The sequence below is a fragment of the Centropristis striata genome, chromosome 6 (genome assembly GCF_030273125.1).
Source record: "Centropristis striata isolate RG_2023a ecotype Rhode Island chromosome 6, C.striata_1.0, whole genome shotgun sequence".
Lineage (NCBI taxonomy): Eukaryota > Metazoa > Chordata > Actinopteri > Perciformes > Serranidae > Centropristis > Centropristis striata.
In genome coordinates, this window is record NC_081522.1 from 22,262,399 (window position 1) to 22,274,898 (window position 12,500).

The window sequence follows — 12,500 nt, forward strand, 5'->3', positions numbered from 1 at the left end:
AATAAAAAGTGAAGACGCAACACCACTTTTGCGTCTTCTGTTCAGACCGTCATCATGTAAACGGAGCCTCAGTCAGGGAGAATCTTACATGTTATCGTCACACTGTCTGAAACTTGTTTTTAGAGCTCTGAGACACTCGTTTTATTTTTAACCTCTACCCGTTCTGCTACCAATCAAAGGCACAATGCTCCCAATGATTCTTTTATATTAATTATTTAATAGTCAAATTAAATTAAATTATGCTTAAAGAATTCCTTCTTTTTTTGAAAGAAGTGATAGTTTAAGGTTAACTATGTAATTTAATCAATTAATGAAACAATCATTTATTAATGATAATTAATAATGGAATTGGCTTTCAGTAAAACATGGTAGGTAAGGTTGATTATTTTGTATTTTTTTGGATTACATTTTTTGCTTTAATTTAAATCTTAATTATATTGTTTCATCTCTTTTATTATTATTATTATGTTATCAAATCTTTTTGTACCTGCATTTTTATCAGTATTATAATTTCGCTATCTCTCCATTCATAGAGGTATTTATCTATTATCTATCTATCTATTATCTATTTATCTAAAAACTAAACTGTTAGATGTTTACCCTGAATATTCAGCAGAAATAGAAGTTAACCCTTTATCAGACAAGGAACTATATTTGGTAACTTCAGGTAATATTTCGAGAAAAAAAGTTGCAAATTTACTAGATTGAAGTCGCGAATCTACAAGAAAAAAAGTTGCAGATTTAAGAGATTTAAAGTGGCATATCTGCGCGAAAAAGTTGCATATTTACTGGAAAAAAGTGGGAAAAACGCAACTTTTTTTCTCCCAGATTCACCACTTTAACCCTTAATAGGGCAATCATTGAAATACAAATTCCAAATTTCAACCCTAGAGAATATTGGAGGATAATACATACTGCCAAAATGTGTAAAAAAAACATACGAAAATAATATTTTGAGAAAAAAGTTTACGAGATTAAAGTGGCGAATTTGGGGGAAAAAAGTTGCTTTTTTCCTCACTTTTTTCTCATAAATCCGCAACTTTTTTCGCACAGATTTGCCACTTTAAATCTCTTAAATCTGCGACATTTTTTCTTGTAGATTTGCCACTTTAATCTAGTAAATTTGCAATTTTTTTCTCAAAATATTACCTGAAGTTACCATGTAGTTCTTTGCCTGATAAAGGGTGTAAAAAAATAAAATACAATCATACTTCTTTTCTCAACCAGTTGTCGCCCCCTGCTGGTCATTAAAAAGAATTCATGGTATATTATGGTATTAACTCTTACTGTAATTGTCTTTCTTCTCGTCTTCTTTCTTGCAGGTGGTGTGCTGGAAATGTTCAGACAACAAGGTGGCGCTTGAATACGATGGCAACAAGATGAACAAAGTCTGCAGAGACTGTTTCTCCATCCTGAACGGAGAAAGAGTCGCCGAGGGCAAGAGGAAGGGCATCCTGGAGGTAAAGACTGATGCATGAATAAATACGTGCTGGAATTTTATAAATAAGGACAAAATTGTTATACGGATGTCACTTAATCCATTTTAAGCTGGCGTTGCTTTATTGATCTTATCTTAAGCCAATTTGTGCTCCCTGTGCAGATCGAGGCGGCTCAGTTCTCCGGCAGCAGCATCATGTGCGGCTTCCTGCAGTACTGTGAGAAGAACAAACCCTGGCAGAAGGTTTGGTGCGTCATCCCAGAGAAAGAGTGTCTGGTGCTCTATCTCTACGGAGCTCCACAGGTAAAGACCCAAGAACATAAACACCAGATGAGCGATACGATTTTATCCTGATACTTGAGTCACGATATAATATTTTAACGATTTAACTGTTAAACTGCGTTTGGTGCCCACAAAATTAAATTAAATCAGTAATTGTTTTGTCAAATAAGACTAAATAACTGATATCAAACATGTATGGGAGACAAGAATTGCAACAATTTCTTAACTCACTGCTCTGTATAGCTTCGATACGGCTGTGTCCGTGAAATAAAGTTGCAACAGAGTCACAAACGTGCTCATGTAGCTAAAACAATCAGAACTTTGCAGTTTCCCGACACGATATCATGACGTTCATGGTGCCTATACTGCCCTACAAAGCAAAAAGGCAGTAACTACGCAGAGTGCAGAACTGAGAAAAATGACTTTAAAGTTATCCTGTAATCCAGACTAAGTAGTTGCAGGTAGATTATTGGACATGTGGCTGTTTTGTTACTTTATATTAGCTTATTCTTTGTACATATCAATCCTCATATTTGATTTTATATTTTAACCCTATTTTGCAGTTACTGTATTCTTGCTTTGTATTACTTACCAAAAACGTGGCACCATACCAAGGAAAAAGGCAGTATAGATTCTCCAAAATAAAACAAACAATAAATAAAATAATTTTTCGTGAGGATGCCACAAAATCAGCTGTGTGTGTTACCATGGAAACAGTAACTTCACTGCGCAGCAACACGGTTATTTTTTTGTCAGGTAAAACATAACAAGAATACAGTAATGGATGTTACTGTACTCTTGCTTTCTTTCACTAGGGCTTTTTGCAGTTACTGTACAAACGACTACCATTTTTCTCCAAAACGACACACATTTGAGATAAGATGTTTTGTCACATAACAAAGGATGCCTTGAATGTCATGAAAATGATAATAACTCATTTTGGACCAAAAATGCAGTTACTGCCTTTTTGCTTTGTAGGGCAGCATAGATTCTTTAGATCTTCTAATTTTATACAATACCAGTGTCTCCAGTATATTTCTATCAGTATATATAGCCTATTACGGCCTCCAAAAAAAACAAACTGTCAAAATACTACCATTAAATAAACGCTAAATATGGATACTTGGTGTCCATGAATCGATATAATATTGCCACGCAAAGTTTCTCGATACTATGCCGTTGTAGGTACCAGATTGGCTCGGGGTCCTTCGTCTGCTGCTGATTACGTCACACAAAACGCTACAGCAAGGCTTTCCACTTTAGACAGACAGACAGACACACACATACATACTTTTAAGCTATTTTTCACTTGTCTGTGTGTGTATTTATCTATATATACACACACAAATATCCAACAGAAACACAATTATTCTCATATTTTATGTACATTTACAGGAGTCCACATACCACACCTTTATACTCAAAATAAAAAGCAGTTTACTGCTGCTTAGTACACAAATACACAAAACTTGAACGTTGGTTTCGCCACAGGCAAGCGTTGCTATGACTACAGCCATGACGTACAGCCAATCACATCTGTCCGTTGTACATTGTACTCCCATTTCAGCGTACAGCCAATCATACTGTGTGACGTAATCAACAGGCGAAGGACCCCGAGCCGATCTGGTACCTACACCGTATCAATTTTCCCCCCGCCTCTAATAAACATTTAGTTGAGGTTATGAATTTAAAATTGATCCATTACAGCAGGGGTGCCAAATTTGGCCCGCAGTGTAATTTTATTTGGCCCGCGAGGCAATACCAAATTATTATATTATTATTGTAAATTAATGACATTGATGTGTTTTTTATTTGATTTTTGATTTTGCATGTCTGCACAATTTAGTTATATATTGTATGTTTATAAGCGTTGCTGGTTCCATATTTAATGTTAAAGCAAAACATGTTTGGTATACACTACCGGTCAAAAGTTTTAGAACACACCAGCTTTTCCAGAATTTAATTGAAAATGATGCAGTTTAATGTCTCAGTGTACTCTGAAATTAATGCACATTTGCAACATTTAAAATTCTTTATTGAGCATGATAGTGTTTTGAAAGTAAAAAAAATTCAAAATCACATTTTATGTTGGACTAAAGGACTAAAAAAAGACACAAAATGCCCAAAAAAAGACACAAAATGACAAAAAAAAAGACACCAAAAGACACAAAATTACCAAAAAAAGACACAAAAAGACTGACAAAGACATGAAAAGAATTCAAAAATGGACAAAATAGCCCAAGACTCCATAGAGTTAAGTTGTTAACCCATTTCTTGTTCCCTGAAAAAGGCCTACTTGTATAATTCTGAAATGTACCTTATTTTTCAGTTTTGGTTAAGCTTACCTTTTTTTATTTACCTCTGGCAGTTCACCACTTACCTTTGTACCCTTTCAAGCTGTTCATTTGACTTGAACTGCTTGAATTTCAATAAAAAAATGGAAAAATTGGGGTGTTCTAAAACTTTTGACCGGTAGTGTATATTAAAAGGTTTATTTGTTCAATGTTGGCCCGCGATTTTATTCAATTTTTGAATTTTGGCCCATTGTGTATTTGAGTTTGACACCCCTGCATTACAGTTAACCCTCATGTTCTCCTCAGGATGTGAAGGCCCAGTCTACCATCCCCCTCCTGGGCTACTCTGTGGAGGACAGCGCCCGGCCCACCGACCCCCCGGCCACCTTCCGCCTCTCTCAATCCAAATCCATCCACAACTTTGCTGCTGAAAACGAGGAGCTGAAGCAGCGCTGGCTGAAAGTGATCCGCGTGGCGGTGCTGGGGGAGATGCCAGAATGCCCCGAGACCAACGGCGGCACCGCCAACATGATGGACAACAACAACACACAAGAAGCGGGTACTGATAGCTCATAAAGGTGTGTTTTCTACACGCTAACTGCTGTTGGATTGCTCAAGTAAGACGTGCAGCATGTGTGCTGCACTCTCCGTGCTGGCCTCGACTCTTAAAGACAAAGTGGAACAATCAGTTCTGGATAAGCTGCCTTCCCTTGCCACTCTCCTGTTTCCGGGGTTTCTTCCTGGATTTTCTCATAAACCCACACAAGAACTTCTGATTCACTGCTAAAGCTGTGCTGGATTACTAAAAGGACCAGTCTGGTGCAATCAACACTAGAGCAGAGTGGCCTCAGGACTGATCGACTTCCCTCAAACAGGCACTATAAAGGACAGCCCAAAGTCAGCCCTCATAGACTTTTAACCTGTCAGCTCCTCTTGAGCCAGTGGACCACCACAGACTTACACAGCGGCCCGTACAGGATGTGAATCAAAGCAGCAGCAAACTAAGTCTGCTGGTGCTGTAACTCAACTCTGTGTACCTGTACAGTATAAATGTTTTTGTTTTCTTTTCAGAAAGGAACAATTGTGTTTTTATGTACATAAATCAATCCCAAACTTTGTTTTGATAACATAGAAAACATCTAAGTATGATATAAAGTATTTGAAGTATTCTGTCTTTTCTTTGCTTGAGAAGATGGATCCAAAACTGGGAAAATGATCATGTGGTTGGAGAATGACTGTTCTCACCTCCCACATTCATCCCTCAGTGAAAATTCATCAACTGTCTAAATGCTAATCAAATTCTGAATGCATGTTGGCTGATCTGTCTGCTTTGCAAATGGTTGCAACTGTCCTATAGTGTTTTCTTTGATGCAAAGGAACTAGTTTGCTAATCAAAACAGTTGTAAAGGAGCAGTGTGTAGGATTTAGTGGCATCTAGTGGTGCAGTTGTAGATTGCAACTGCTCACCCCTCCCTTTCCAATCATGTAGGAGAACCTACGGTGGGCTTCGGGTAATGTAAAAAAAAGCAAAAAGTCCTGTCGTGGATGAAGGGCTCATTCTAAGCTTACAAAAACACAATTCTTACTTTCAGGTGTTTGTACACTAATGAAATAATAATAATAATAAAAAATATTAGATTTAATTTCACCCAATAGATCCCCCTATATCCTACACAATGCTCCTGTAAATATATAGGCAGCTGACCATGGAAGAAATCAATTGTCCTAAGAGTTTTTGTATTGTAATGGCAATACGTATTGTGATATAGTACTTTTCAAGCCTTACTCAAGATAACTGATGATGTCATAGCAGACATTTACTCAGACTTTAGACAGCTCCCTATAGAGCAACAAAGGACGAAGCACTCTGAGACAAGTTAACTGACTGTTATGTATAAGATCAGGTACAGCTATCTTAGTAGAAACAAACTGTTCAGTAGCCAGAAAAAGATTTACAACAGCTGCCTCGTATGTCAAATGCAGTATGAGAAAAATACCACCATGTCCAACTGGATCCTGTTACGTTTTGCAGTATGTAAACTTTCTGGCTTTCGTTCTTTTCTGGCTAATCTGACCCACAATCCTCTGCGCAGCATATATAGGTGCATCATAATAAATTAGAATATCATAGAAAAGTTTATTTATTAGTGGTGTCAACAATAATCGATTTGGCGATGCATCGCAATGCGGGGCATGCAGGATTCAGCATCGATGCGGCAAAGTGCCATAATCGATTATGTTTATTTTCTGGCCTCCAGTGGAAAGTTGTGGGGGCAATTGCTCTGTTGCTAGTTTGGAGTTTAACACGGTTTTAAACTCCAACTCCAGTTTAAAATAATCTGTTGTTATTAGGCCTATCTGACTGCTTGTATTGCCTCATGACTGACGAAAAATGTCCCTTGTTGTGTGCAGTATAATTGTGATGCATCGCAGAATCGAATTGAATCGAATCGTTACCTGGTGAATCGTAATCGAATCGAATTGTGAGGGCAGTGCCAATGCACACCCCTATTATTTATGTCAGTAATTAAATTCAAAAAGTGGAAATACCACATTATGTAGATCCATTACATGCATAATGAAACATTTAATGTCTTAATTTATTTAATGTATTATAATTATAATGATTAGGGGTTTTCATTTAATGAAGACCTAAAATTCAGTCTCTTAAAAAATTTGAATATTTCAAAAGACCAATTTAATGTCCATCTATACGACTCAATACTTGGTTGTGTCTATTTGACTTGAACTACTGGAAATTTAGTTTCAGTAATTTTCTAATTTATTCAGATGCACCTGTACATAAGAAGGAGGATCACAGTTCAAGGCGCAATGTAATGATGCAGTATGCAACAGTACGTACAGCTGCAGTACGTACTAAAAGTCAAACTGCCAAAATAAGTTCACAAATCTCTATGGTCTCACGATACGTATTGCCACACATCTGGACAGTGCTGTTTGTCCTAAAATGACACGCTGCGATCATGGATGATACTCATTCATGTTCCAAACTTGCACCATGATGAGATGAGATGAACAGGGAGCTTCAGGTTTTCTGTTTAGATGCAAACGCAGAACAATCATAGATAAAGCAAGCTGGTGCGAGAATTGTAAATGTGCTTTTAATGCTGTAATTCATTTTTATTATTTAAAGTAATTTATAGAGTATGACAAGCATGATCTGTTAAAAGTAGCACAAATTTGTTCCCCGACTGTCAACTAAGAAGCGCAGTAGGTAGATCTTATTTTTCCTGAGAGCAGATGTTTTTAAACTAACTCAGATGTGTCACTTCCGTTCTTCAGACTGGACTGGACTGTGTTCATTCACACGGTTCTGTTTGTTCTCTGTCTCCCCCCTCAGAACTCCTTCTCTTTAAAGTATTCAAGTTAAAAAAAAAAACAAGAGCACAAAACTTCCCTATCTGTAACATCTGAATGTATATCCAGATTTTTATGTCCTCTCATCCCCTCCCCAAAGGTGTGAGAATCTACGCACTTTACAGTCTTATAAAGTGTACCTTCAAAGAAAATAAAAGGAGATTAAATTTATGTGGATCTAGCGTGTTTGTGACTTTATGTTGCTGCTTGCATGACTTACTATAATGTGTTTTCATAGTAAGTCAAACCAGTCCGACGCCTCTGGTCACGTCCATCACTGAGATGCTACTTTCACAAACAAACGTCTGGTTTCTGTTCCTCGTTTTGCTTCTGATAAGAAGTTTTTCAAAATGAGTCATCCTGAACATGCAGATATAAATAGGTGAAGTGAGAATGTCAAGAGGAAAAACTTTTTTTTTTGTCATACACACTGAAAACTATATATTATGTTAATAACTGGTGTGGTTGAGGTGGTTTGCTGTCTGGTTTAGACATTACAAAAGTATTTAACAGATTTAGAAAATGTTTATTTTCACGAAAGAAAAAACAAAAGAAAGATCAGACCAACAAAAGCATATCAAATTCTCTTAACAGGTAAAAATTTCACAAGTGTGTACTGCAAAGTTACTTTTTCTCATTTCTTTGAAAAACGGTCCTTGCAGTGTTAGTCAAACATAATTAGGATTAGTCAAACAGAACGCACCACGTGCTGGGTTGTGTTTACATCCCACAGTATTCAAGCTGCCACAGCTCAGTGAACAGGAGTGATGTCGCCAGAACACGTGAACTGACGAAGTTGACATCCTTGGTAGTTTTTTTTCTGGTGTTGCTTGGCAGAATGAGTCAACATCAAACTGAGAATTTGAGTCTTGGACAGTCTTTGTATTTGTGTGTGTGTGTGTGTGTGTGTGTGTCTCTCTCTCAGCTTTTAGGCTGTCGGAGCAGGCCACGGATCCTGCGAACGAGGGCCTGGATGAAGGTGTAGCGGGAGCGGACCTGGCTGTATAAACCCTCCACCTCCAGCAGCTTCCTCTGCAGAGCCTCTCCGAAACCTGCAGCCATGTCGCTCTTCAGCTGAGACAGGACAGACGGATCAGGGATATTGTAGGTAACACATATGTAAACAGACAAACAGGATGATTGCCAGAGCATCAAAGTGTCGACGACATCATGCTCGGTGTGCCCCCATGTCCCATTTCTTACCAGGTCCAGGTCTTGCTGGCTGACTCGAGATAGACCAAGGACACGCCCTCCACTTGCCTGCAACCCGCCGAATGAGTCTGGAAATCACAAATATTTAAATCAAATCAACTTTATTTATAGAGCCCTTTAAGACAGCGTTAGCTGATACAAAGTGCTGTACATGGCAGGACAGACCAACAATAAAAACAATAAAAACAAAGAACAAGCAAAAACAATGCGAGTCTCATGCTGGGTAAAACAAAAAACAGTAAATAAAAGTGGGTTTTAAAATTAATCTCAATTTTAAAATTCATCTTAATTTTAAAAAACCACAAAGAACAAATAAAAACAAAAAATAAAACAGAGCAAAGGCTCATGTTGAGTTAAAAGCCAGTGAATAAAAATGGGTTTTAAGATTTATTTTAAAAGTGTATTTATATTATTTATTTTTATTTATTTATATAAAAATTAATTGATTGCAGTCAAGCTATATTTACTCAATTCAGCATCTTCACTATCTGTCACATGTTCTCACCATCTGTGAGGCGAGATCTGAACAGACTGGCTCCAGGCATCAGGGAGTCCTTGGGGTCGGTGGGAGTACAATGCAACAGGTAGTACTCCAGGTGGCGCCACAACACAAACAAACACGTCTCGATAACATCTGAGGACGAGGCTGGTCAAGGCAAGTCACAGCATTTCCTGATGTGTTATATTTATGTGTAACTTATTGAAGATAAATAAATATACAACAATGGCTATGCAAGTCCATTTTTAATTGTAGTGTGCTGAAATAAGGGGTAATAAAAAAGCACTTGTAGTCATGTATTGTGCCTGCAAAAGGCCAAAGGATACAGGAGCAGAGGGCCAGCAGCTTGGCTCTGTTGTTGATCAGCTGGACCAGCCGTCTCTTGGCCAGCAAACTCCTCTGGACTGATGAGATCTTCTCCACCCCTCCTGGGCCTGACACCAGGCCTTGGCACAGCTACAGAGAAGAAGAAGTCTGTGGTTAGAACTGAAGACAATACACAGAGGAGCCAAAACGGTGCAAAAAAAATAAACAAGCTGTGTTTTCACTGTGGTCCACGTCTGTGGAACAGCCTCCCTGAAGACCTGAAGACTTGAGGGCATCAGAGACGCTTCATATTTTTAAGAGCAACGCTCATGCATCTTAGTGTTATTACATCTTCTCTTTTATTTATATATATATATATATATATATATATATATATAAAATATATATTTATAATAATTTATATATATATATGTATATATATATATATATATGTATATATATATATATACACACACTTTCCATTGTCATGATTGACTTTTACATTTTATCAGGGACCGAGCACTAACGGTGCGAGGACCCTATTGTAATTGGTCCGTCTATTATTATTATTCTTCCGCTTCTCCCAAATGAATCGCCTGCAAAACGCCTTTATCATATTCAAAACCCCATCAAATTTGGAATACACATAAATCTCCGCTGAAATTTACGTAATCTAATGGTCGCGGGAATGGGCGTGGCAAAATGACTCAACAGCGCCCCCTTGAAAGTAAAGAAAATTCAGCCCCTCGCACAGGAATGTTGTAGAGACACGAAATTTGGGACATACATGTATCATGGGAAGTCGCACCAAAAAGTCTTGAGAACCCATACACTAAAACGTACAGGAAGTCGGCCATCTTGGATCGAAAATGGCGTTTCCTGCTGTTTTGGCCCATTTCCACCTCGCATAATTTAACGAACTCCTCCTACAGATTTCATCCAATTCTCTTCAAACTTGGTCAGTACCATCACAAGGCTTTTGGGATCAAAAGTTGTATAAATCTTTACCGACGGTCACACTATGTGGGCGTGGCATGACGGCAAAATATGGCGTCTCGCCATGACACACGAGACTGTATAACTTGACCATACATTGTCCAATCTGTCCCAAATTTCACACACGTGATTAGGGTCCAGCCCGGGACACACCCATGTGTCAATATTGACACACAGTCATAGCGCCCCCTGCTGGCAACAGCAAGTAACTTGTTTTATACTTAGCCCTTGCACTAGGTTTCACGTAGAGACACGAAATTTAGTACACACATGCTTCATGTGGAGACGCACCAAAAAGCCTCTTGGACCCATACCTCAAACCCAACCGGAAGTCCGCCATCTTGGTTTGAATATCGCACTTGTCATCGTTTTTGCCAATTTCCACCTCGCATAATTTAACGAACTCCTCCTACAGATTTCATCCAATTCTCTTCAAACTTGGTCAGTACCATCACAAGGCTTTTGGGATCAAAAGTTGTATAAATCTTTACCGACGGTCACACTATGTGGGCGTGGCATGACGGCAAAATATGGCGTCTCGCCATGACACACGAGACTGTATAACTTGACCATACATTGTCCAATCTGTCCCAAATTTCACACACGTGATTAGGGTCCAGCCCGGGACACACCCATGTGTCAATATTGACACACAGTCATAGCGCCCCCTGCTGGCAACAGCAAGTAACTTGTTTTATACTTAGCCCTTGCACTAGGTTTCACGTAGAGACACGAAATTTAGTACACACATGCTTCATGTGGAGACGCACCAAAAAGCCTCTTGGACCCATACCTCAAACCCAACCGGAAGTCCGCCATCTTGGTTTGAATATCGCACTTGTCATCGTTTTTGCCAATTTCCACCTCGCATAATTTAACGAACTCCTCCTACAGATTTCATCCAATTCTCTTCAAACTTGGTCAGTACCATCACAAGGCTTTTGGGATCAAAAGTTGTATAAATCTTTACCGACGGTCACACTATGTGGGCGTGGCATGACGGCAAAATATGGCGTCTCGCCATGACACACGAGACTGTATAACTTGACCATACATTGTCCAATCTGTCCCAAATTTCACACACGTGATTAGGGTCCAGCCCGGGACACACCCATGTGTCAATATTGACACACAGTCATAGCGCCCCCTGCTGGCAACAGCAAGTAACTTGTTTTATACTTAGCCCTTGCACTAGGTTTCACGTAGAGACACGAAATTTAGTACACACATGCTTCATGTGGAGACGCACCAAAAAGCCTCTTGGACCCATACCTCAAACCCAACCGGAAGTCCGCCATCTTGGTTTGAATATCGCACTTGTCATCGTTTTTGCCAATTTCCAGCTCGCATAATTTAACGAACTCCTCCTACAGATTTTATCTAATTGACTTCAAACTTGGTCAGTACCATCACAAGGCCTTTGGGAACAAAATTTATATAAATCTTTACTGCATGTCACACTGTGGGCGTGGCATGGCTGCAACATATGGCGTCTCGCCATAACACACGAGACTGTATAACTTCCCCATACATTGTCCAATCTGTCCCAAATTTCACACACGTGATTAGGGTCCATCCCGGGACACACCCACATGTCAATACTTACACACAGTCATAGCGCCCCCTGCTGGCTACAGCAAGTATTATGTTTTACACCTACCCCGAGCACAATGGTTGGTCGGATTAACACCAAAACACCTTGGTATACTTATTGTCAATGCCCTCCTGAGGATAACCCTTGAAGATATTATTGATCGACCCCTAGGTGGCGCTCTGGCGGCAGTTTAATTCAATGAGTGCCACTGTGCCCAGACCATAAGACTTAAGGCAATGAAATTTATAGGGGTCGTATAGACTGGCCCCTGTAACGCACACACGCCGACGGCAGCATGCCCCGACACGCATGTACTGCGAGGGCCCGTTCAGTACTGCGCGCAGTCCTAGTTTTTTATTATTATTATATATATCTTTTTATCTTATTTTATTTTATCTTACTTTATCCTTTATCTAATTTATTTCTAACCTGCCTCCAGTGTTTCCTCAGTTCCTCAGTTTATGTTTTGTTTTTAATAGGATGGTGGATGAAGGTGGGATG

The 12,500-nt window shown here is 39.0% G+C and overlaps 2 protein-coding genes across 9 annotated transcripts in view; one reads left to right on the plus strand and one right to left on the minus strand.

The window, feature by feature from the left end:
• Positions 1 to 7,563, plus strand: part of fgd4a (FYVE, RhoGEF and PH domain containing 4a) — a 94,380-nt gene extending 86,817 nt beyond the window's left edge. For all 7 annotated transcript variants that reach the window (XM_059335181.1, XM_059335183.1, XM_059335179.1 and 4 more), the window contains 3 exons: positions 1,323 to 1,460; positions 1,601 to 1,741; positions 4,321 to 7,563. In XM_059335181.1, the coding sequence (XP_059191164.1) occupies positions 1,323 to 1,460; positions 1,601 to 1,741; positions 4,321 to 4,590 (549 nt within the window). In that variant the 3' untranslated portion in view covers positions 4,591 to 7,563. The remainder of the gene's footprint in view (positions 1 to 1,322; positions 1,461 to 1,600; positions 1,742 to 4,320) is intronic.
• A 334-nt stretch (positions 7,564 to 7,897) lies between these two features.
• The window catches only part of nup205 (nucleoporin 205), a 45,406-nt gene continuing 40,803 nt past the window's right edge, over positions 7,898 to 12,500 (minus strand). For both annotated transcript variants that reach the window (XM_059335178.1, XM_059335177.1), the window contains exons 39-42: positions 9,430 to 9,559; positions 9,110 to 9,238; positions 8,596 to 8,672; positions 7,898 to 8,466 (exon numbers count right to left, since the gene is read on the minus strand). In XM_059335178.1, the coding sequence (XP_059191161.1) occupies positions 8,314 to 8,466; positions 8,596 to 8,672; positions 9,110 to 9,238; positions 9,430 to 9,559 (489 nt within the window). In that variant the 3' untranslated portion in view covers positions 7,898 to 8,313. The remainder of the gene's footprint in view (positions 8,467 to 8,595; positions 8,673 to 9,109; positions 9,239 to 9,429; positions 9,560 to 12,500) is intronic.